This window comes from Diadema antillarum, unplaced genomic scaffold, assembly GCF_040938485.1.
Source record: "Diadema antillarum isolate AM-2024a unplaced genomic scaffold, OU_Dant_1.0 scf00000000, whole genome shotgun sequence".
NCBI classification, from domain to species: domain Eukaryota; kingdom Metazoa; phylum Echinodermata; class Echinoidea; order Diadematoida; family Diadematidae; genus Diadema; species Diadema antillarum.
Genome location: NW_027270889.1, coordinates 705,722 through 732,606, shown reverse-complemented (window position 1 = coordinate 732,606; position 26,885 = coordinate 705,722). Strand labels below are relative to the sequence as shown.

Below are 26,885 nucleotides of genomic sequence, written 5' to 3'. Positions count from 1 at the left end.
AAATGTTGAGGAGTTCAGGAAAATAAACGCCTTGCCAATTGATGTGGACTTTGGATCTGAAGGAACAGTTGAGGCATTTGTGAGAAACAATGCCTTGTGGCACCGTTGTTGTCATCAACAATTTAATAATGACAAACTCAAACGCAAATTGAAAGGGGAAAGAAAAGATGAAGAAGAAGGAGATGCACAATGTGACATGAGACGGTCAAAGCGCCAGAAGTCGGGATTTGAATACAGGAGTTTGTGTCTCTTCTGTGAACAAATTGGCAATGACAAACTGCATAGTTTTCAAACATTTGAAGCTGATCAGTCTCTCAGGAAAATGGCAAGTGATATGCAAGATGAAGAACTCATGCACAAAATAGCAGGAAGTGACATCATTGCTCTAGAAGCGAAGTATCACATAGATTGACTAAATTTAGGAACAATTATAGGGGCCATCAGCGCAAAGTTGGTTCTTCCAGTACAGAAACGACAGAGGGCGAACGAGCACATGCTCGAGCATTTGTTGAGCTGGTTTCTTATGTTGAGCTTGCAATAGAAGATGGGCAGTACATCTTCAAGCTATCCGATCTCCACGAGAAGTATGAACAGCGTCTCGAAAGTCTTGGACATCATGTATCTGTGAACAAGGGCCGGTTGAAAATGAAGCTTGTGGATCACTTCTTCGAAACAGGCGTACAAGAACAATCAGATGGCAAGAATGTTGTTCTCATATTCCCTGAAGGTATGCAACAAATGCTGAAGGATGCTCTAAAGGACAAAGACTACCAAACTGAAGCTTTCCTGTTCGCCAAAGTTGCGAAAATCTGCAGAGAAGAAATGTTCAGGAAAACACATTTTGAATTTTCCGGCAGCTTCCCCCCGAATTGTCAGAAGATGCTTCCAAGTCTTACACTCCTGTCATCAATGATCCTTTACGGACCAGACTTAAAACACAATGAGGATGGTGATGACTCACAGGCATGTTGCACAATGGCCCAGATGTTCCTCCATAATTCAAAGAAGAAGAGCAGAAATCCGACCCCGCATAAACGCCAGTCTCAGGATAGAGAACCACCACTTCCAATCTACATTGGCCTGAACATCCATACCACGACAAGGAACAAGCAGCTGATAAATCAACTGGCCAGGCTTGGTTTAAGCATCTCATATGAGAGAGTTCTACAGTTAGAGAAGAAATTATCAGTTGCAATGTGCAAGCAGTTCACAGCTGAAAACATTGTGTGTCCATCCATTCTGAGGAAAGGCATTTTTACAGTTGGGGCACTAGACAACATTGATCATAACCCATCGTCAACTACAGCTAGAGGATCGTTTCATGGAAGTGGCATAAGTGTCATCCAATTTCCTACACAATACCATCCTGGACGGAGGCGGGTATCACAGTGGTTTCTTCCTGCAAATCCAAATGAGAGACCTCAACTGCTTGATTCGTATAGCATAGTCGAATCAGTCCATCTCAAAGCATCATCTACTAGTGTTCCCAAGGTTACTATGACGGCTGTAGATGGAAAGCTTCAAGACGCACAAGAAGAAGAGGGAAAATGGATTCAGCATGCCTCTGAACTACTCGACAGACAAACACTTAAGAAAGGAGAAGTGATCTCATGGGCTGCATATCATGCATCTAAGCAATCACCTCCTCTTGATCTTCCTGCTGTCATCGCACTTCTCCCTCTCTTCCAAGAGAAGGCAGACTCGCCTGCCATGATAAAGCATGCTATGAATGTCCTTGCAACTGTCACTAACTTCCTTAATCCAGGCCAAATCCCTGTGTTGGCGTGTGACTGTCCAATATTCGCTAACTGCAAGCACATACAATGGACCTGGCCTTCAACCCATGGTGAGGATAAGTTTGTGATCATGTTTGGTGGATTTCATTTGGAGAAAGCCTTGTGGACAGCATTTGGTGATTTCCTTGACAAAAGCGGATGGACGGAAGCTCTTACCGACTCAGGTGTTGCATCATCAGGTACAGCTAACTCCTTCATTAAAGCTGCTCATGTTACAAGGACCCGACATGCTCACCAGGTAACTGCCCTAGCTCTTTCGAAGTTACAACATCAGGCATTTGAACAGGTTGCAGCAACAAGTGGGAACCGAACATTTGAGGATTGGAGACATTCTATGTCTAGTAAAAGCCCTACCTTCCAGTACTGGGACTTGGTTTTGCGAACTCAGATTTTGATCCTGATATTCATCAGAGCTCATCGAGAGAGGGACTTCCTCCTCTTTGTGGAGTCACTGCAAAGCCTGATGTTCTTGTTTTTTGCACTGGACCACTACAATTACTGCCGTTGGGTTTCTGTCCATCTGCGAGACATGCAGTCCTTACCAGACGCTGTATCAGAGGGGCTCCAGAAGAACTGGGTTGTAAGCAAAACACAGAAGAGGTTTTCTGCACTTCCAATTGATCAAGTCCATGAACAGGAAAATGCAAAAGTCAAAGGTAAAGGTGGAGCCGTGGGCTTAACCGAAAATCCTGATGCTTTCCAACGATGGATGCTTGCAGGTCCCGAGCAAGCCAGACTGTTGACAGAGTTTGAACGTGAATACTTACCTGAAGAAGATCCAGAGGAAAACTGCAAACATCATGAAGAGACTCAATCAGATCAACAATCTTTCAGTAGTCAAACAGCAAAACTGATTGAGACAATCAGTGAATATGGCAACCCTTTCCTTGAGGACCATTCTGAATTGTTGGTCTTGCACTCTCGGGTATGTGCTGATAAATCAGTGGTAGAGACAGTACAGCATATCGAAGAACTTGGTTCCAGTCAGTATCAAGCGTACAATCGGGAAGTGTTCATTGAAAAAACCAAATCCATCCATGCACCAATCAAAAAGAATTCTCTTCCGCTCTTCAAGACATCAGTGAAGACACAAAGGAATCGCAAAACTGCAAAAATTACATCTCTTCAGAATGATGTGAGCCTCTTTGGTCGCATGTACATCGCAAACCAGCTGCGTGATGGTGACCCAACAGTATTCTTCAGCCACGAGAATCAGGTACACCCACCATCTCTATCAATTGGCGGGAAACTGCGCTTGACATCAAGCAAGTCCAAATTACTAACATGTCTGGACACAAATGGACAAGGAGAGCCGCCTGCACACATAGACTGTAAGATTTTTGATGGTGCAGCTCTAGTTCATGGGTTGCCAACATCATCCGTGTCTACATTTGAAGACTATGCAAGAACAGTGTTCAAGCCCATTCTGGACCGTGAATTGACAGGAATCAAACGACTAGACTTGGTGTGGGACCGATATTTAGCCTGCAGCATCAAGGAATCTACTCGACAGAAGCGTGGAAGTGGATTGCGCAGAAAGGTAGCACCCACGACCAAAATGCCAGCCAACTGGAAAGACTTCCTCCAAGACAGTACTAACAAAGAAGAGCTGTTCGCATTCCTGACACAGAGAGTGGCTGAACTAGAGTGTCCCAAAGAAAAGGAGCTGTATGTAACCTCAGGTACGTTATTCTTTATGTACTTCTGATTTAGACAATACTATCTCTAATAATTATAAGATTAAGATACATTTTGTGTAATTACAACCAATGCATAACAAAAGCTTGATGAGTGGGAATTAGTTTGGGAAGAGCTTCATATGATCTCACTAATCTTGAAGTATTATCCATGTAACTTTAGAACACATGTATCTATGGGTCCATAGGCAGAGAAGAAAATTCAAAGTCTTTCTCTTTTTCTCTTTTATGACTTTTCAGGTACTTCGGTGATTGCAAGGGGTGATTGTGAACCCATGGCAGACTGCACACATGAAGAAGCAGATACAAGAATCACAGTTCATCTTCAGCATGCAGTGGAGAGAGGGTCAAGGAAGATTGTAATCCGAACAGTGGACACAGACGTTCTTGTTATTCTCATCGGACAGTTTCCATCATTGTTCATTGAACATCCTGACATTGACATTTGGGTGGCGTTCGGTGTGGGGAAGAACTTCTGTCACTACAACATCAATAACATTTGCAAACATCTTGGAGATGACAAGTCACGAGCGCTGCCCCTGTTTCATGCTTACACAGGTTGTGATACCACGTCTTGCTTCCTTGGAAAAGGGAAGAAAAGTGCATGGAGGGTCTGGAAATCTTATCCTGAAGTGACACAAGCATTCCTTCATTTTGTGGATCATCCATTCCAAGCAGTAGATGTTTCATCTGAACATATCAGTTGTCTTGAGCGATTTACAGTCCTGATGTATGATGTGACAAGCAATCTCGTCTCTGTGAATGAAGCGCGCCGAGAGCTCTTCTGCAAGAGGAAAAGAAACCTGGAGAACATACCCCCAACTCAGGTACGTTCATTTGCACATTCACAGTCACTTTCCTTACCCCAAGGGATAGGACATACACGGAACAAGAAATTAAATTGCAAATACTTTTGAAAAAAACATGATTAATGTCCTGAAAAATCAATGAAAATAACATAATGATACCAATATCAGTGTTCATAGTTTAAATAATCATTTCCTATAATGCAAATGGAGTTAATCATTCTGTTGGGCAATGCGATACTCAAGTTCTTGTTTGTACAACCTTCAAAGCCTGGTGGCTTGTTTTGAAACTTGCTATTATGAAAATAGTATTTAAGTACTGGTATTAAAAAGAAACAGATATGATAGGAATTTGTCACCATCTCAACCAAACAGTTCTTTTTTATGTTAAGGTAACATGTTATTATTTGTTGAAACAGTTGATTAACTATACAATATATCTGGTGTGGTTTTTTTTCCAAACTATATTAGGATGCACTGCTCCAGCATATCAAGAGGGTATTATACCAAAGTGGCATTTGGACAACATGTCGCCAGGCACAATCTGCAGTTCCTTCTCCAGAGGGATGGGGATGGACAATGGAGGATGGTCACTGGGCACCAGTTTGGTTGACCATTCCTGAAGCAGCTAAAGCCTGTAAGGAGCTCATCAAGTGTGGCTGCAGGGCAGAAGCTGGATGTGTTTCTCGCTGCAAGTGCTCGAAAGCTGGATTACCATGCACAGAACTCTGCTCTTGCTGCTGTCAGAAATAAGCTTGCCCACATGTCAGGTATAATTACAAAATTGTATGCTAACCGGGTGCCAGAGAAGCCCACAATGATGAAAACACAATAATTAACCAGAGCTGGAGCCAACTTGTTTTATTAATTATTTATTTTTGAATGAAATTCACCTGGTGGTAAGCTACAAAGTATATGTGACATGTATATTGTACACGTTTACAGCTCTAGTTCTGTTCCAGATCTTGTCAAAGTATACACATGATAAGACGATATATCATACTAGTATTGGTTACAGTAAGCAAAGCATGAGTATACAACAGGAGCATTGTTTATTTTCATGATTAGATTATGAAGCCTAAGTCGCACAGAAATAGTAAATTCAATGACATACCAGAAGTGAAACCACGGAAATAAAGCAGAAATACATTTTTTTTTCGAGATTCATTGCTTATAAAAATTCTGCTATACCGGTACATTATATTGATCAATCATACCAACCCTGGTGGGAGTCTCTTCAAAGTCATGGAAGTTCTAACAGGGATGCCAAGTGCAAAAGAATTTTATTAGTGAGATTTTCATGGCTCAGCATCTCGGCGCATGAGTGAGGGTGGGAGGTTTTTTTTACCCCTCCCTCGGTATCGCGGTAGGGAGCTTTTTCAATTTTTAGCTCTTAATGATGCAATCAGGTTCATACTTAAGTGACTGTTTTTTACCTATTTTGAATGACAAAAGGGAAATATACCTTCAATTGCAACTATCACATTAATCCTTTGGGCTATGCTCATTATTATAGGCCCGAGTTGCAGACTTCGCTCGATGTGTGAGAAAGATGGGTGCCATGCGTGAGATTGTGAGATGGCCCCTAAATGCTCGAGTCTCACTCAGAATGCGTGAGACTTGGTAGCTCTGTTCTAAAGTCTCCTATGAATTTAACCAAAATCTAAATGTGTAGTTGCCATGGCAACATATACCACTTAACATTCAGAAAAAAGTATTACAAATACCTCCAATCGTCCAGTCGATCAGTTGCACCTATTCAAATGAAATCTCTTCAGAACTGGAAGTTATACTGTATAGCTTCCTGTAATCAACTTCAACTTAAAACCTTTGTATTGGGTTGCCATGGCAACGTAAAAATCAACGATCATATTCCTCCCCTACTATATTTGCTTTGTACCTTCTTTCATATCAAGCTTGTGAAAATTTCATCTTTCCTACCTGGAGAAATAGGTAAGAAACCTGATTTTTTAGAAAAAAAGTTCATTGACCTTTGACCTTTGACCTTTGGCAAATTCACTCCAAATTAGGTTGAAATATTTTAATTGTTCTCATTATTCTTCCAGCCAGGTTTTATCCAGATTTGACATTCCTGACTCGAGAAATAGCCAAAAAACCAATTTCATAAACAAAGGTCGTTGACCTTTGACCTTTGACCTCCTTCCCAGCATCAGTTTCTTTGGAGCACCCTTTTTTTTGAAAAGGCATATCATGAGGTACCTTTGGTGAAAAAATCATGCTTTTGTCCACCGTGTCACGATAATTTCACTAAGCCACCCCACTACTATGAATGAAAAGAAATGAGCATGTTTACACTGACAAGGAATGAGCATGTTTACACTGGCACGAAAAGGTTTTTCTCTGTTGTTTTTAGATCACCTTTGTTACTTCAGAAGAATGATAAAATAAGGGTTGTGCTTTAAAAGTTGGCGAAAAAGGTGGCGCAGAAAGTTGTCACGAATTATTTATAATACCTTAAATTTGTTTTATCTCAATCAATCGCACTTAGAGGTGCTCTGCCAAATCTATCTCCCGTTCAGTCAAATTGCCAATGGCGTAAAACCCGTAATTTATTTATTATTCATAACAAAGCGCACGCATCGAAGCAAACACGGCACGACAAATACGCACAAGCGATGAACGGAAATGGCTCGACAAACAGAGTAAGTGCGAAAAATAGACAGCGGTAAGAAAACACAGATCGAAATTTGACTAATGAATGACGTTAGTGTGGATAGGTGCGAACAGAGGTAAAAATGCTTTGATAAGAAAGTGCGGTAGTCTGGACAGCTATTAATGGACGGAGAAGAGAGAGTGGGGACTTTTAACACCTCCTCGGACACCTGTATAGATCCATACTCGCTCGGTCTCAGGGAAGTGGCACAATCAATGCGATTAAACAGTATCGAATAAGCCGGTGACGGGAACATGCGACATGAACCTTCGGAAGAAACAGGAAACGTTGGACGTTTTTTGTACTCGTCTGAGGGGAGAAGGAGGGAGCAGGTAGGTAGTCTGGTTTCCAGGCCCTTTTTCAACTGTTAGCGCCTTCCACAAAATGCACCTTTCATCGCTCCCCGACCCTCGATTATGTCGCCACCCATCCAGCGGAGCCTGCTAATTCGTCGTTAGAGGGCGTTGATATTCTGGGTAGCAAAATTAAGTACTGACAGAATGATCTGGAAGCAAGACTAGAAGCATGAAGAGGGATGGGGGAGTGTGAGAGAGGAAAAAAGGAGGGGGGGGGGGGGGAGGGAGGAAGCGGGGTTGTCTGTCTGAATAATGCTGTGTGGAAGAAGGTGGGGTGGGGATGCTCGAAGGCGTATGTGCAAACCAAAATATGCCCCAGTCACACAATAGTCGTATGACGAGATAAACCATGAATAAACAACCACTTTGGCATTAGGGTAAAGCGGTTTGATGGCCTGTAGTGAAAGCGGCACTGCGCTGGGCATCGCCGATAATAGCTTTTCACGACCGAAATGTGTTGTGTTAATATCGATCTGCGGTTATTGTTCAACGAGTCACTTTCGCCGACATCCGTGTTTTGTCTGACGGAATTAACATGACGAGCTTTTTTCTTTTTCTTTTCCTTTCGCAAGTTTCTCCCGCTCATGCACCATGGTGACGAATATTCAGACGTTGCGGAGAACGGTGAATGCGGGAGAGTGGTAGGAAGGGAGAAAAAGAGAGATGGCGGGGGGGGGGGTAATTTTAAACCTTTTATAATCCAGTTTGGTATGTGTCATATTATTGTTTGACTTGCTTTTGCAAGTTCCCTTTCCCCAAGTAGATGAAGATTGCTATGAATGTACCGTCCTTCATCGTGATTAAGCTTAACGTCTAATGTCTAAATCGAGGTCACAAAGTTTATCATTTTGCTTCCTTTTGTAAAGGTGCTACAACGCGATGTGGACGTCGGAAGACGTTGAATGACAGAAGAAATAATCTCAAATGAAAAGCACACAATTAGAAAAAAATATCATAAAAAGGAACGCACTCTTAGAAATGAACTTAGTCGAGTAAATTTGGATGATACAAAGATATTTGTAAATCTCGGTGAGTCCATCATTATACTATATATTTTATCTTCAAAATTTTAGAATGCCTTTTACAGTTTTTCTTTTTACCTTACCAATGGTATATTCATAAGTTTCATTTATCATATTTTGCAATGTCGATACATAATGCACTGATATAAAGAAAATGTATTTACATGTCTTGTTCGAGATGGAAAAATACAGGAATCTTGTTCATGGTCTTGACCCTTAATTCAACTCCTTTTCCTTCTCCATTTCTCCCTGTTCTCTTTAGTCCTTTCCTGTTATTCTTTCCATGCTTATACTTTTTTCTTTTACAAAAGAGCTGCCTCATATGTGTTTGTTGGTTCATTTTGTTTGTGTATTTTTCCTTTTCTTTCTTTCACGTTTATGACAATATGCCTAGTTTCGCTAGTTTAGTATTTAGTTACTTGTTTATGGGGCGATTACAAGCACTGCTTTTTTAACAACCCCTCCATTTCCAACAACTTTTATTCGGTATTTGGCATACAAATAACAATGTTAATTGCGCTTCAGTGCGCAGTATTTTTCTCAATTACAATTGTACTTATTTTGTGTAATTATATGTGTTCGAATATTTTATTGTATTTGCATTTTCAATAGACATGAAAGAAGTGAAATGAAGTGAAATAAAGTGAAATGAAATGAAATGGTTTTGTATTTTTTCAATGAAGAATAGCGCAAATCGATGATATAGATTGATTATAAGTATGTTAGACCCCAGTTAGAGTTCCCCTCTTTTAACATCAGCGCTTGTAAAGGAGAAAGTTAACTGAGGAGAAAGTAAATAGACGATATGAACTGAAATACTATAACCGCTTTTATGTCTTAAAAATGCTACTGAATGATCATTATTGCCTTTAATGAGTCCTAGAGATAAATTCAACTCATTAATTTCCGCATAGCAAGTAAAAAGAAAATATAAATATTACAATATTTGCAACTTAAATCATGAGAGATACAATGAATAATAAAAATGGAGGAATCAACAATAGGCATAACATGCCTAGAGACCTTTCAAAGGCTTCCTGACCCGTGTCAGATAAATAAGGTAAAATTATCATTATCAACAAAGATTCGTATACATAATAAAACATTATACAGAATACATAGGACAGATGAAAAAAAAATGGAATAAACAGTTGATTAGGCAAAATAATATCTTCAACTCATCCATGCTGGCCTATGTCAACAGTCCCTGGTTTCAAGTTCTAAAGATACCATTGGAAATACTTTTCTTTTGATACAGACCTACGTATTCTTTCATGCGATGCGTTACCTATCACAAATTCAATTACCGTAATTTAGTTGCATGTGTTATTTAGCTCCTGTATCAACTGAAGCTGATAAGTCTGGACATTTTGTTTTCATTTTCCCTTCTTTTTCCTCTTTATTTGCAAGAAATGGGAAACTTTTTATGTACTCAAACAAAGCATTCCTTGCAGAAGCCTTACGTATATCATGTACATAGTGAAGAAGGGATTACTTAACATTTGTATCCCAGGTTTGCCTTGGAGGTTATATGCTACTTATCATACTTAGCATGGCTCTGCGAGTGGTGAGGTAGAAAGGAAGAAGACCAGAAATTTTCTGACTTAAGGCTTCCTATGTTTACCTAAACTTTATGAAGAAATAAAGAGAGAGAGAGAGAGAGGGGGGGGGGGGGGGGGGAGGGGGAGAGAGAATTTATAAAGACAGAAAAGGAGAAATGAAGATAAAGACAGATAGTATTGATTGAGAGGAAAATGTATAGCACGAATTCGGAGAGAATCATGATCGATAAAATACTATAAGTTATTTCTTCAGGATCGATATTCTGTTGAGGAAGTTAAAAGATTATTTGATGTATTTTATCAAATTTCGGGTTTAAAAGTTAATAATGATAAAACGTATGTGTTGTTATTAGGTATTCCGAGGGAGGATTGTGTGTTGCCTTTTGGTAGAGTAGAACAGGTGGTAAAAATATTAGGAATATATTTTTCTTTGAACCCTGATGTTAAAGAAGTTATGAATTATAAGGAGATTTTGAGTAAGATAAAGAGATTATTATTATGGTGGAAACAGAGAGATTTAACGCTGATGGGGAAAGTTCAATTAGTAAAGGTTTTTGTTTTACCAAAGTTGATTTATATTTCTTCACCCATGGTAACACCTGATTGGGTATTTGAGGAGTTAGATAGGGTGGTATTTGATTTTATTTGGAGGGGTAGAGATAAAATAAAAAGGAATATTTTGTATTTAGATTATGATAGGGGAGGATTAAAGTTCATTAATTTTCGAGTGTTTGTTAAAGCACAAAGAATTATGTGGATTAAGCGTTTGATTTCTGGGGATCATAGTATGAAGTGGAAGTTATGTTTTAAGTTTTTCACTAAATCGGTGGGAGGTATTTTGATTTTTTATAGTAAGGCAATTTTAGGGTTGTTGAGGCTAATTTTACCAGAATTTTATAATGATATGTTGCAGGTTTGGATGGGAAGTAGAAGTTTGATTCTGAAAGAGGATTCAAAAAGGAATGAGGTAATTTTTAATAATAAATTTATTTTGATTGATGGATATACAATATTTGATAAAGAGTTATTTCTTAGGAATGTATATAAAGTTCATCATTTGGTAGATGTAAATGGGGACTTTAAAGGGAGAAGGGAGTTTTTAAGATTAGGATTTAGTGAAGAAATGATTGGAAAAATGTTTGAAATATTTTTAGCTTTACCGTCATCATGGAAAGGTACATTAAAGCGAGAAATGAATATGGAGGATACTCAACTGAAAATTGAATTATATTTGCAGAATAAAATATATCATATACAGGATATAACATCAAAACGTATTTATAAAGCATTGATGAGGGATGGAATTGAAACATCATCAGCATATAATAATTTAGTTGGTTTATATAATTTTGAGGAAATAGATATTAGATTGATTTTTCTGAGGCCTCGGAAGTCTACTCTTGATTGTAAACTGCGTGAATTTCAATATAAAATGTTGTATGGTTTAATATATACAAAAGCCAAGTTATTTTCTTTTGGTTTTGTAGGAGATAATCAATGTACATTTTGTTATTCTGAGGTTGAGACTTATGAACATTTGTTTTTTCATTGTAGGAAAGTCAATCAGATGTGGAAATTGTGTAGTGAAGTTTTTGTTTTACCCCAGATGCAAAAGTTAGATTGGCAATCTGTTCATGTTGGTATTAAAACGCAGGATATTGGAAAAGGACAACTCATAAACCATTTGATATTATTGATAAAATGTATGATATTTGTATTTTCGAAGGAAAAGAGCAGGCCCCCTTTGATAAGAGAAATTAGAGAAAGAATGTTAGAAAGTAGAGAAGAAGAAAGGAAATTAGCAATGAAACGAGGTACGCTGGCCCTGCACAGCAGGAAATGGAATCATTTAATGGCACGGGATACTTACTGCACTACTATTTGATACCTTTTTTGTGCTTTTTGTTGTTGAGTGTTTGGTGAACAGGTTCGATGTTTGTGGGCGTGTGTGTGTGTGTGTGTGTGTGTGTGCGTGCAAATATGTGTGTGTATCTGTGCTGGAGTGAGGTATACCTGGAGTATGCCTATTTAGAGGGGGAAGTGTTGTTGAGGTTATACGGGTGAGCGATGAAGGGGTAATGTTTATAGGTATGAATTATGTACAGACATTGATCATGAAGATTTGTAAAATGTTTGTATATTGGATTGTGTGTACATAGGTATGTAGGCTTTTTGTTGACACCTGATGCATAGGTATGCAGACCTTGTGTTTGACCCCTTAACAATATTGATTTCATTATCTCATAATCACTGCTGTGACGAGTATACGGACGCAGTCAATGGGTATATTTTGTAATGTGTATTGTACATACATTTTGGTTTTGCTGACCCATTAGGCATTAACAATTGATTTTATAATTATTGCGGAGATGATTATATTTGTGAAGCAGTTACTGTGTATTGTATACTAGTAGTAGAACAATCGGAAATTTACACAATGACAGTCCTAAGAATTATTTTGTAATATTTTGATATACGTTTGAAATGTCACGCTGCAAGCAACACAATTAAATATTGAATTGTAATCAATGATTGATGATGAAATCGAAATAAAATATTGTTTGAAACAAAAAAAAAATTCTAAAAAAAAAAAAAAGATATGGTTTTCTTCAACAAGATTGATAACAGACCTGTAACTTGAAAAAATAAAAAAAAGCTAACAAATGTTTACTATTGCAAGAATTATTAAAGGTTTGAGATAAATTGCTATAAAGCAACATCACTTTCGAAAACTAGAATGATTGCAAGTTTCATCAAGCATTGTCAGAAAAACGTGGACCTGCCACTTTACTTTGACTTTGAGAGGTCGTCGCAACTTTCTTTTCGGTCTGTTTTATTGTTCATCTTCCTCCGTCGCTGGATCAAGATCATAATGATAACGATGATAATAATAATAAAGAAAAAAATTACAATAACAGTGATAATAATAGTAATAATAATAAAGGTATTAATGATATCAATAACAATAATAATAACAGTAATGTTGTCATGATTAATATTTTTAGAAAGTAACAGTATGCGATATGACTCTCTGTAATGATCAGCGGTATACACTGTGTGAAGTATTTACTGTTAAGCATCTGCAAATAAAAAAAAACTTAATGGGTGAAAAAAAAGGACACAACTCCGAATAACATCACAGGGAAAGATAAAAGCGATGTGAACTGGTCTTAAGCCAAACTGGAATCGAAAGCAGATCGATTCTCAGACCTCAGATGCCTACAAAACAAACAGCTAGATCTGAACGATTGGATACACCGAATCTTTATTGACATTCTTGTCAAAGCTTAGCGCTATCCTTTTAGGTAAATTAAGTGAAGCAGCCAATGAGAACTAGAATGTTTTTTTTTTGTGTCCACCTTTTCCCACCGAAACCTTTTCGTTTCTCCTTTTTTTTTTCAAGGTGCCGTATGCGTTGATTGTACACTTCCCGACATAAACAGCAGTTGTAACAATAAGTAAATGAGGCAAGTGTCGGAGGTGCAATTAGAGCAAACATACTGCGGGTTGTCCAGGACGAAAACAAACAGGCGGTGTCTAGCGGCCCAAAGGTGGGTTCTTTTGTGGGGTGTTAGCTTAAGATCCCTATTTTTCTTTTTCTTTTTTAACCTAAAATGTTTTGATAGAATAGAGCGACTGACCTAGTATTAAATAGGAAGTTGGACCCTTTCAAGATGTGTACCATGAGCTCAAGTCTTTTGTTAATTCGACAGCGCGGCTTCCTCTGGCAATACCCGTATACAGACGAGTAAATGATGTTTGTCAGTAACTTAGTATTCCCCTGTTATATTCCTTTGTTGTTGTTATTTTCATTAAGCGCAAGGTTTTTTTTTGGTATTTTTGTCGATTCTTATTTTTGTCGACAAATGTCCAAATTTTGGACAGTTGATAAAGGTACATTGTTCCCATCAAATCAATACGAAGTTATTCTTTGTCTTTATCAGTTTAATCGCCTTTGATATAAGCTCACAGCAAATGACTTCCTATTCATTTTTAAGATGTTTACTGTTGTTTTTACATTGGACCTGAGGAAATCAAGTTGATAAGGTATTGTTCCTATCTAATTTTCATTCAAAATACTTCTGTCCCTTATACAAATAATTTCCTCGTATACATACCTTTGGGATCATTTGATTTTGATTAAACCATCTAATGTCATAATCGAAAGGACGTATCAATTGCATATTATGCTGGTTTATTTATTGCTAGATCGCACTGGACTTTAAGTCTCAACTTAAACTTGAAATACAAGTTACGTTAGGAGGAGCAGGTAAAGCAAAAAAAAAAGTAGGATCATGACTTTATGAATTTAGGACTTTTTTTACTTTCTTTCCGAATTGTCTCCAATTTCAAATTCCTTTTAAATTGATCTGAAGAAATCAATACGTAATGTATTATATAATCATATATGTCTGCTTGTGTGTTGTGTGCAAGTGTCCGTGTAATTGATGTCCTCAGTATATACCACCACTCACTTTAAGATTTGCATTTGCAGGTGGAGTGCTTTTTTATTATGAACACTAATGGAACTTAATGTCAAACATTCTCTGTATATTGATCAGCAGTACTAAGTTAATAATCTTTCATCGTTATCCCTTGTGAAATTTACGAACAAAACAACATCACTGTTCGTGTTTTCGTATTCTATTTATTCAAAGTCGATGGACTCCAGACCAAATCAACCTAGCTGCTTTGGTTTGCTTCGAAAACCTAACAGCGAGATCATTATTTTACTTGCAATAATTGCAATCTTTACACGCAGGTGTTCACTTGAAAAACAGAAGCACAACAAATGCAGTAGGTTTATGCAAGTTTGAATACCGCTGTGGGTGTAAAGCAACAAATATTGCACGGGAAAGCCATCAGCAAACCCTTGGGTGGAGACCCTAGAAATGCAGAGAAAAGAATACGTCATTAACGTCACAGCACATAACTGTAATGCAAAGAGATGGTGTATAGTAGCCGAATCTGGTAATGTTGTCAATTTGTGGAATGTTGTTCAAACATCGCACATGCATTATTTCAAATCTTCTTCATAAATCATTTTGAATTTAGCGACGGAGGGCAAAAAGGTTGTCATTGTTTTGAACTCAAAATTGAAATTTTAAAACTGACCGTAACATGGGAATCATCTAAGAATTAAGGAGGGAAACAGATAGCTTCCCGACTCTCTCCTCAGCAGTACTCCGTTCTACATACAAACTATCCCCACTTTTGTCAGCTTTTAACAGAGAAAATCAGTTTTATTAGTTGTAAGATCTTTTTAATGTCTGTTTACTTCTTAATAATACCCTCCTGCTTTTGTGCTGCCTTCTCTAAAATATCAGATGTCTGTGAAAAAAAAAGATCCCAATGAAGTATGTAAAACAACTTTGTCTAATAACATAAAACTGTAAGCACATGGTTGTAAATTTTACCTATTTATTTCCCTGATTTTCTTGTTTGTTTTTGAGATTTCTATTACCTACTGTTCCCTCTTTTGTGTTTATGGTTGTTTGAATATTCCCTTTTCTAAATCTTTATTGAATGTATGTTTAGACAGCCTTTAATCTAGTACGGGTAAATGAGTCTATTTTTTGTGTGGCTCATTTATACCGTTCCAGAATTCTCATCTCAAAAATTCTTCTGAAAGCCTTTTTCTTCCTTTTTCATTTCTTGTGGTAAGGATATAGATAGAACGGTGCAGTGTGTATTTTCGATACAGACCTAACTGTTCGCGGGATAAGTCTATGGCAAATAACCGTGGATATTTGCTGACTTACTGCCTTTACACCAAAACATTTGCCAAAGAAAGACACAACAGTACTGGATGGAAGCATAGGCTTCCATCATCCCCGTAGTGTACCATCGATGATTATCTTTTGTATTTTGCTCTACTTGCACTTAGGGATGTACGCAAACGTCTGAACACAAGGTAGATCAGATAATGTGGTTGTTATACGCCTGTTTTTAAAATTGCTGTAGATTCTTTTTGTCCTTGAAGCGTTAGAAGATTTTCATTTCATTTGCTTTCAAAATGGTGCTAATGTTATCATGAAAAGCATCGACAGGAGGAAAAATAGCGAAATGTATTTATTACCAACCACATTTCCCTGGTTGCATCGTTGGTTAACCTTTTCTCTCTTTCTCTTTGTGTTCGTCTTTCTTATTGCATGTATTCCGAGTTTAATTTGATTATAAAAAAATGGAAGAATAAAATACATAACGAACAAAACATGAACTCACGGGTATTGTGTAACACAAGATGTACAAATGTGAATTAAATGTTGTACTGATCAAAGTACAAACCAGCAATGTTCAACATTGATGTAAAAGTAGCACAATTTGAAACAGCTTAAGAGGTAGAATAGATTAAAAGAAGCTTTGTAAGAATTTTTGCAAAATGTGAATTCTAAGGACACACTCAGGACCTACTTCCATACTTTTGCTCATCCACGAAAACAAGCAAACCGTGGAGTGAAAATATCAAGACTACCGTCAAAATATTAACTCTCGTCTCAGCAATTACGAGACTCTTTAAAGGCTCGCTTTAAAAAGTCTTCCATAACACACAACTCCCGCTTAATGGATTAAAAATTAGAATTACAAATATACCACTGCAAAAGATAAAATAGTAAATCTGCATTTTAAACATTGTCACTCCTCAAACCTTTCATCAAAGTTTAAATTCAAAATGCTGGATCTACCAGTTCATTTTTTAAAATATACAATATGAAATGGTAAATGAAAAGTTTTTAACGTTAAATGTAACATTTCACAAAAGGTTGAAGGAGTGACAACATTTAAAATGTTGATTTACCATTTTACTTTTCACAGTGCACAGAGAGTAAATTGTTTGTTTGCGTTACAGGAACGCAGGTAAATGGCTTCGGGTTGCATTTAAACATCTACATGTACGCCACGGCTCTATGCCGAAGACTCCAAGGCCCGAATTCACGAAGGTGGTACAAATGAACCATGGTTTAAACCATGGACAAAAACCATGGAGCGCCAAGAATATTTCCTTACGAAATCAGTCATTTCGTCGATGAAATGATTATTCTGTAACGAAATGACAACATTTTATAACTAAATGAACATTTCGTCCACGAAATGATAATTTCGTTAACGAAACGGTCATTTTGTCAACGAAATGACCAATTACGTAACGAAATATTCCGTGCGACACTTGGCGCTCCACGGTTTTTTTCCATGGTTTAAACCATGGTTTCATTTGTACCACCTTCGTGAATTCGGGCCTTAAAGGAAGAAGTAAGTCCAGCAGACATACCCCCTGTGGCAATGTGACCAGCGCCACACTCCCGGTGGGATTGACCCCTTGTCCGGCCCTTCAGAACTCCTGGCCAGTTGCACACGACGATAAACACGACGTTGGTGATGAGCATTGAGGTAAAAATTGAAAAAAAGTTCTGTTTTTTCAAATGTATTACAATTTTTAGATATTTGTCCACATACGGACCTATTAATGAGCTAGGTAATTTCCATGTACCTGCTAAATGCATGCATCAGTTATTCCGAATGTCGGATAAGCCTCAACTCAGCGTCAGCCTCAGTTTTTTTTTTAATGTCAGAAAGAAGTTTCTTTTCAAAACGCATACCTTTTTTAAAATCTTAGAACTGGTTTGATGTAGGGAAATACACACACACAATCACACACACACACACACACACACACACGCACACACACACTGCTTCTATGATAGGCTTATACGTTATCTCACTAAATTCTTTCCATCCTGGCCACCCCCTCTCCTCTCCCACACACACACCTTTATTATCAAACAAAAGTATACAGCGAAGTCGGACACAAAGTTCTTCGATTTCTTTCGAATTACACAGAGAATTCAGTTTTATTGAATGCATTTAAAGCCAGCTTGGGATGCACCTCCCACTAAACCGACCGATCAATAAAATCATTAACCAAAGACGCATTAATGTGACACACGCACAAAGATGCAATTATCAACTGCAACGCGTCCGTTTCCCCCACGTAATTGATGTAGTTTGCAGTGTGCATGTGTGTGTGTGTGTGTGTGTGCGCGCGTGTGTGTGTGAGAGTGTGTGTGCGTGTGTGTGTGGAAGTGGGTGTAGGTGTGTATTTGTGGGTGTATGGGTATTTATAGACTATATGTGTCTGAAATGAGACCTTCATTCATTTGTGTGTTCATTTAGGGTTTGATTCGATCAAGTCTTTTATCATGCTCTAAAAGAGCTTGCCGACGGGGACAAAGTACGTAGAAAAACGCATATCTGTCAGGGAGATAACACACACACGCACGCTCGCACACACACAAAAACACACTCACACACGTAACATGAATATGTTATATAGAACACTTATGAAAATGGCAAACAAAATAAGTTCACTTATAACAAAATAAAAGTCCAAGATATTCTCTGAAAAAGATAATTTTTTTAACATTTGGAAATATATATATATATATATATATATATACACACACACACACACACACATATATATATCTATATTTATGTATATAATTCATATATGTATATGATTATATAATTATATATATATATATATATATATATATATATATATACAATCATGGAGAGAGAGAGATATACATGCTTACATATATATACATAATCATTGTCTGAAACCTAAAAAATTAAAGACGCGTGACGCTTGAAAATTTGTAGGAACCATTAAAACTTGCTGGACACTAAAAATGCATCGCAATCTCTCCTTTTCGTCTTCACATGATATGTATATATAAACATATATATATATATATATATATATATATAAACATATCTATATCTATATATATATAAACATCTATATATATATATAAACATATATTTATATATATATATATATATATATATGATTATATAATCAGAATTACCTTATCGTCTATTGTTGCACAGGAAATATGAATAAAATCAAATAAGATATTATTGAAGTATCAAAAAAATGTTGAGAGCATTTTAACATACTTCATAATGACAAACAACAATAGCATCGGCCGTTTAAGGAGAAGTAGTTTCAACTTTAATATCTTGTTTTCTTCACAATAATTCTTAAAGGACAGTTTATGATAAGGGACGTGTATACGTGTGCTCATACCATTTATTGGTATGAAATATTGCATAACAAACATATAGGCCTGGTCTTGCCACTCGCCAATTTTAGTGTAAGGGACGTGGTAAGACTAAAGATGCGATTAGGAATTTGACATTCAAACATTTTTACTACACAAATGATACATGGTTACAAATTACCAATTGGAATCTTTCCCTGTAGAAACACCTGACAATCCGGATTACTGTTACCTTTTTGAAGTGATCGGACCCTATCTTTTAACATTCCGGTTTATTTTTTTCTTCCTGAGGTCTATTTGTATATGGGATGATTTCTGAGAAAAGTCAATTAATTACATGTAACCCATAACGATATGATAACATTACCTGTCAAACACACATTTGAAGAGCACAGTATACTCATTACCAAAGCAAAAGTGCGTTTGTCTGTAATGCTCATAAAATGGCATTTAAAATATCCAGGGTTTTGATATAGGGTAAAAATAATAAGAAGGAGAGAGAGAGAGGGAGAAAGAGAGAGAGAGAAAGGGGGAGGGTGCAAACAGGTACATGCATTTACGCTATTTTCGTATTTCATAGTTTCCAAACTACAAATTAAACATTCTTGTCAAAAAGGGAAAAAACATAAAACGAGGGTGAAATTGGCTAAAAGCTAAGATGTTCTTTACAAATAGATTTCCTTTGATCACAGCATAAGTCATATCTACGAGGAACGAACCAAGGAAAACTTTCAATCCAACATTGCATTGAGTCTTTACTTTACACACTTCCCTCAGATTGAAACAGGCGATGAATATTAATGCGTGTACTAAGTAATTTATATAACTATGGCGACACGTTGTTGAATTTGCTTATACTATTTGTTTATATCGAAAACAGAATGCAGAAATGCAACTTAATTGAATGGACTTCAAAGATATCTACAGTACTCGAAAGTTTTATCCTTTATACATGGCTCGACACTAACTTTTTTGTTTGGTGGCCCGATGGGGCCACCAAAATCCTAAATTTCCAATTTTTGGTGGCCCGAGAGAAAAATTTGGTGTCCCGAAAAAAAAAAGACAATAAGAAACATTAAAAGTCCTTTTTTTTTAATGAGTCAAATATCTAAGTTTTATGATAGTAAGAATTAGAAGTTGGACATAATTATCTACTCATAAACTTCAACAAACTTGCAACACTCACTCTCAGGCACTCATTCAGTCCTTTTCATCCATCCTTTAAACAAATTTAACTGTTAATTTCCGGCGCAAAAAGTTACGAATTTATTGACATATTTTTCAAAAAATTGTGGTGGCCCGAGGCGGGCCACCAAATTTGCCCTTTTTTGAAATTTGGTGGCCCGACTTTCATTTTTGGTGGCCCCGGGCCACCGGGCCACCGTTAGTGTCGAGCCCTGCTTTATAATAACAGACCATTCTCATAGTAAATTTGGCACTAGCGAAATTATATATATTGGATTCTTCGTAGCATGACATTAAGTGCATGACCCTAATAAGTTACACATGAGAATCAAATTATACAGTCAAAATCTCTAAGTGTTAATTCTAAAGACATCTCATTTATACAAGTTTACATCTTCTTTGGTCATGATATACACATTTCCTTTCAGGGTGAAGCAAAACACAGTAATGAAGTTTGAATTCCTAATGGGTGTTGCTCTCGACAGGCGACGATCAATTTGCTGTGATCTTCAGTTACACATTGATATAGAAAACTGGACTACTTTTAAACGTTGGTTAATTTGCAAGTATGCCTTTAACAAGAAATTTATGACATATTTTTCACTTGTAAAAGAAAAAAAATCACGATCGACGTGGCCATTTCTTTTTATCCCAAAAGAAATGTAAACATTCTGCAAAATGATCCAGTTTGTGTTTTCATATCAGCTCCGAAAGTTTTGAATGGTCCGCAAATTTTGAAACATGTCACAGTATGTAGTCAAGTGACATGAAGTGCGGCGCTAAATTGTTATCTGTCTGTTGAAAGGATGGAAGCGAGTTGCATGTTGAGAAGTGCAATGAAGCGGGTCGTATAGCGACGAATAGGCGGCTAAGCCGGCCGGGTGATGCACCGCCGAAAGAGGTGACGGAAGCCCCCTCGAGGGCAGGTAGGATAGCGAAGCCAGGGATGAGTGATACAACGCCGACAGCGACTGCGACATCAGGTTCGCTGACGACGAAGGAGACCAGGGCGTGTCTGGCACATCGATGGTCGATGGGCGTCGAGACAGCTGGGAGGAGGGTGGAGCGTAGGGGTGAGACGCGCAGCTATAGGAGTTCAGTGAGGGGTACGAGGAAGGTCCGTACGATCCGTACAGATTGAAGTGTCCCAGGGAATTCACGTGGCGGATCTGGGCCGGTTCGTTACGACTCCTGTGCAGCTTGAAGCGCTTTGCTCTTCTTAGGAAACTCCCGTTACTGAACATATCGCCACAAGACGGATGGAGCGCCCAGTAATTTCCCTTCCCTGGCCGGCCCGGGGCCCGGGGAATCTTGATAAAGCAGTCGTTGAGAGAAAGGTTGTGGCGGATAGAATTTTGCCACCGCTGCTGGTTTTCTCTGAAGTAAGGGAATTTGTCCATGATAAACTGATAGACCTCATTCAGTGTGAGCATTCCGTCCTTTGAGCTCTCGATTGCCATCGTGATCAGAGCAATGTACGAGTACGGAGGTTTGACATCGGCGAAACGGCGTTTGATAGAGCTGCCGCTGTCGCTACAGCACTTCGCTGTCCCCTCGTCGTCGCAGTCATCATGGGTGTCGTCGCAACTGCCGGCAGCATCGGAGGTCTGCAAGGAAGCAGGACTGCACTCACCAAAATCATGACAATCGTCGTCGTCGAGGTTATCGTCATCTCGCTCAACGTAGCGCGAGACTGCCCGATGAAAGTGGTCGCGTTGATAAAGACTCGACAAATCCGAAGCACGGTGAAACTGCATATCCTTGGAAATGTCCCGGTGGTCGAAAGACACCGACATATTTTCAGTCAGTGTGGTTCGGAGATCCATGATAACATTTACAATTTATTAAACCAAATTCCACAAGATGATTTAGAGTCGAGAAAGTTTTATGACTGAACTCCACATGCGATCTGAAGTTTTCTCAGCGACGACTTTCATAAATACTGGATTTTTTTTCTACTTCTTCTTGTTCCTGTTCAAGGATGTAAACAATTACAATTTCTTAGTTCATAGACGTTCTCCCATAACTCTTTGCTTCTGGTCCATCCTTAAAAATAAGTGTGAGGTAGGGACAACGAGACGATTTTGGCCCAATCATTCGGCGTCAACTCAGGGAGGCAGGTCGTAATGCTCACCTGCGATCGATACAGCCACTGACGAGGGCCTGACGTGACCGGGCGAGTTTTCAGCTGGGTTACGTTGTGTTGTTCCACCTCTATACCCCTTCGAAAATATAACAAGGCATTCTCTACAACACTTTCACGGCTGCGATCGGCAGTGAAGCGAATAAGTGATGACACCTTGCTCTCAAAGGCGGAGGGAGTGTCTTCAGTAGACGACTGTCGGCCAGTGATTGGTAGAAAGGCACAGGTATCCCCACTGTTACGTAACAATGAGCACCGAAGAAAGGAATGATTGATGAGGCAGTATACAACAGGAATAGAAGAGCGAGAAGAGGACCAGGGATGACTGGGTATACAGGAAGATGTGAGAGCTTTGGCCATTTACTGGTGTTAGATCAAAACAAGGAAAAATTTGAAGTGGAAGAGATATTCAGGCAAATACCACCAGAAATCATTTCTTTTCAGTACAAACCAACCTTTACAGAAGGTTGATGAATTTTTAGAATTTGTCGAAAGAAATTCATCACGTCACTAAAATCTTGAGATAAATGTATGGTGGATTGTATAGTTCATCTCATTTCATTTCAATTTCATTTCATATTTCTCAATGAAAAATATATATGTATAAAAATAGCAAAATGAAATGATACATGATATCCAGCTCAGATGCACTATAGATTATGGCAAACATACAGAACATGGTGGTCCATCAATGAAAGTTAGAAAATATGCGATGAAACCTATACTAAGTAGCATTCTTGCTGTGCATCGATTAATTTTAGTTTCTCGATGAACAAGGAAACAACAGCCTCTAACACTGTCTAAAAAGACGGCCTTGACGAGGATTAAAGGGATGGTACAGTATTGGTGGAGATGAGAAATGGGCTTTTAACTTTTTGCGAGATACCAAGAAACCACTTATGATATAGTACAGAGCATACCTTTTTACGAGGAATTCAAAGTTTCTTTGATAAAAATCTGGTTTGGAATTACTGAAACATCCAAAAACAAAGTAAAACAAAGCGATCGTAATAAATGTGTGGGTCCCACACTTTATTTAATTCTGCATAGAATTACATGCTCTTTCATATCTCATAAGAGGTTTCTCATTATTTCACCAAAAAATGTTAGAAACCTGAAATTAGGTCTCAACCAAAACTGTACAATCCCTTTAAGCTATAGACAGAAGTGACTTTATGATATTTTAATGCCGTATCGTGTTAAAAAATTGCAATACCTTTCTTTCTTGCAACACCTTTCACTATTAACTCACATTGTTATTAATGATATTCGGTTTATTGTCACAAGAAAATAGATTATTATTGCACAATAAATTTTTGCCATTTGATTTTTTTTCTGTTTGACAGTCGGGAAGATAACAAAACCTCGAAGTCCTAATAGGATATTTCTTATCAACGGCCTCATTAATTAAATCCAGTTTATCAATTTGTCTACATTGCGTCATGTGCCCAAGCATATCATGGCTATAATGTTAATGATATTCAAAAAGTGCGCTATACGGTAACGTATAGTAGATACACTATACAGTGTCATTGCCATCATTACCACGAATGATGCCATGAACATCATATGTGATCAAATATATATATATATATTTTCATCGATGACGTGTACTTTATTTTCATCGGCCTTGTGGACCACAGATTGTGCGTTAAAAATCGTATCTATCAAGGTGCACTAATTCAGTGTAGATATAGAACAGGATTACAGAGATATCTTAAGTGAGAGAAAACGTGCCTTATAGAAAACGTTTCTTATGCTTTTTTCTATTATAGATAAAAAATGTAAATGGAGGAATACAAAACAAATATATGAGGTACTCTTTCGAGCCACGAGTGGAATGATGGGATGATGGAATCATCGGTGGCTGAAATAGCACTGTGTTCTTCGGAGCTGAATTCCTTAGGATTTTTTTTTTGTAACCTCGGAATGCATGAATTCAGCTAGAGCGTCTCAGTGCGAGTATATCTGTTTAATATGCCATGTTCATTAATATTATTTGTAATGATGAACCCATTCCTTCTTGATACAGAGTCATTTCTCAAATTGCAGGGCCCTTCCACCTCCCCTGGACGATGACAATGATGTCGTCCAACTCATTTCTTTTCACCATCACACTGCGATGACACGACATTTGCTCCTGCCACAATATTTCTCCGGCCTTTTTTTTCCTCCAAGGAATTAGGATTAGGGTTAGGATTGTGATAGACTTTTAAGTTTATTGTGAGGATTAGGATTAGGTTTGTGAGTAGAATTTATATTTGGCGTAGCGTGCAGATATTTCATCGTCGCAGTTATCGCAGGAGCAAATGTCATGGAACCCACATAGCACATCACATGCACAGCGTCTGGCATTTCAAATTCCATTTTCACGTTTGGTTCAGAGTTATCTTCGGAAACTCTTGTTTTGTTTCGCTTTTTTTCTTACTGCACCACCAAAGGAAGAAGAAATTAAGAGATATGTAGAAAGAAACAGGAGGACATAACGACGCAGCAAGAGGAAAAGGTGTAAGGAAGAGAGAGGGGAAAAGACGGGGAGATGGAGATGGAGAAACGAATAATGAGAGCGAGTGCGTAAGAGATAGTAAGAGAAAGATCGAGCGATATATTGCCCATTTCTTCTTTTGCTGAGCTGTTGATGCACTAGCTAGAGAATTGTCACATTGCTGACAGATATTTTTCGGTGTGTTTATCTAACGGCCGAAAACAAATACAAACGCTCCACCGTATAGAAAGAACAGTCCACAGTTAGGTCCATTAGGAGCCGGGGTAATACTATTTCCGGCTCTTTTTTTTGTTGTTGTCCTCCAAAACTCTTATCACCTTGTCAGAAGCCACAGAAATGTTTCCATTTTCTTCCCCGTGTGACTTGCCCACAGCAGCTCAGGAGGAGGAGGGTGCCTTTTGTTGACTCCTTCAGCCCATGGGTATCAAAATTGGCAGGGCCCGTTGATTTTCGTGTTTACATATTGCTCTTCCTTCTCGGGGGGTCGGGCTTTAACATACAAGGAAAACAACAACGCCTGTTTTCAAAAAGTGACTCACTCTCAAGTGTCAATAATGATGAAGATGTTTGGACGCCACAGCAAAGAAAAACAGACACAAATGCACTATTCCTTCGTGGAAGCATGGGTGGTATAAAATAGGTTAGATAGCGGGTGATCATGGCAAGGCCGTCTTCAAGAAAAGTGTTTTCAATGCAAGGGTTACTTTGGATGTTAAAATCATGCCAAGGTGCCATTCACGCACATATGTGTAAACTTTATTTTTTTCAGGTATTTTGTGGATTTAAATGTATATATATATATATATATATATATATATATATGTATATTATGTTTATATATGTATATATATATGTATATATATGCATGTATATATATATACATATATATACATACATATATATAATCACATATATCATTATATTATGATATCTATATAATATCACATATAAACACTTTTATAAATATATGTATAAATTATACACGATTATTATATTGATAGGCCTATTATATAAATCGTATGTATCTTATACAATTATTATATAATATCTTTGTGTTTGTGTGTGTGTGTGTGTGTGTGTGTGCGTGTGTGTGAGTGTGTACGTGTGTATATGTGTGTGATATTGGTGACGTAACCGAAAGAAGCAGTACGAAAAACAACAATGACAATGTGCGAAAAAAATCATTTTAAGTTACAGTGCTTAGAACAAGTTTATGTTATTTTCCAGCAGTGGGATGATAGGAGGAGAATGCCACAATAACTTTCTTAACTATTACGGAAACTGATTCAACAATATAAGTGTTAGACTCAATCAAGCGATCTTTAATACCGGTTTTCTGAACTGTCTATAATTACAACGATGCATCCAAACTCACAATTGAGAGCAAAAGAAGCCGTTCAATTTTCAATTAATCTTGTAGTGAAAGGGATCTTCTTTAACGTGTAATAAATATGCTAAGTCTGAATCTGATTTGGATACACCAAGCTTTGCAGAGGAATAACACAATTGATGTAAGTTCTGATTCACCCAGGCAACGTTCAATAAAGGTACAAAATTGAATCGTTGCATCCTCCATACAATAACATTGACAATGTGTTTACGCCGACGTTTTTCCGCCATCAAAGCAGACAAGCTGACAAAGATTTCAGGATCGGACGTGAAACTGTCCTCGGAAAATAATAACAGTAAGTCCAGATAGAATGATTTTTTTTTTTCACCTTCACAGGAATAATATGTCTAAACATGTTATATGCACATTTTGTAATTGGGTATTCAAAGAAATAAACATTATCTAAGAAGTTAACTCTTCTAGCAAATTGAAAATCGTTATTTGCCGTGAGATTAATAACAGATTATTATGTACATTATCATTATAAGTTAAAATACAATCTATACACACAGACAATAAGACAAAGCATCTTTTTTTCACCTAGTTGAGATTTGCTGGCAGGTAAAAAATGCCTGGCATACATACAATATTCCTTGCCCCTCCATTTGATTATCATTTTGTGCCCATCTCTGACATAAAGATGAAAGTCGTTGTAAGTGCTGCTCCTGATAGTGCCTGTT

At 37.7% G+C, this 26,885-nt stretch overlaps 2 protein-coding genes across 2 annotated transcripts; one reads left to right on the top strand and one right to left on the bottom strand.

Moving 5' to 3' along the window:
• Positions 1–2,949: 2,949 nt before the first annotated feature.
• Positions 2,950–5,336, top strand: LOC139741832 (uncharacterized). The gene is made up of 3 exons (XM_071652747.1): positions 2,950–3,478; positions 3,734–4,320; positions 4,771–5,336. The coding sequence occupies exons 1-3, from the start codon at positions 2,950–2,952 to the stop codon at positions 5,050–5,052; spliced, it is 1,398 nt and encodes a 465-aa protein (XP_071508848.1). The 3' UTR covers positions 5,053–5,336.
• Positions 5,337–20,945: 15,609 nt separating this feature from the next.
• LOC139724971 (uncharacterized) lies at positions 20,946–21,992 on the bottom strand. The gene has a single exon (XM_071636398.1). It carries the CDS (start codon positions 21,990–21,992, stop codon positions 20,946–20,948), a length of 1,047 nt encoding a protein of 348 aa, XP_071492499.1.
• Positions 21,993–26,885: the final 4,893 nt, after the last annotated feature.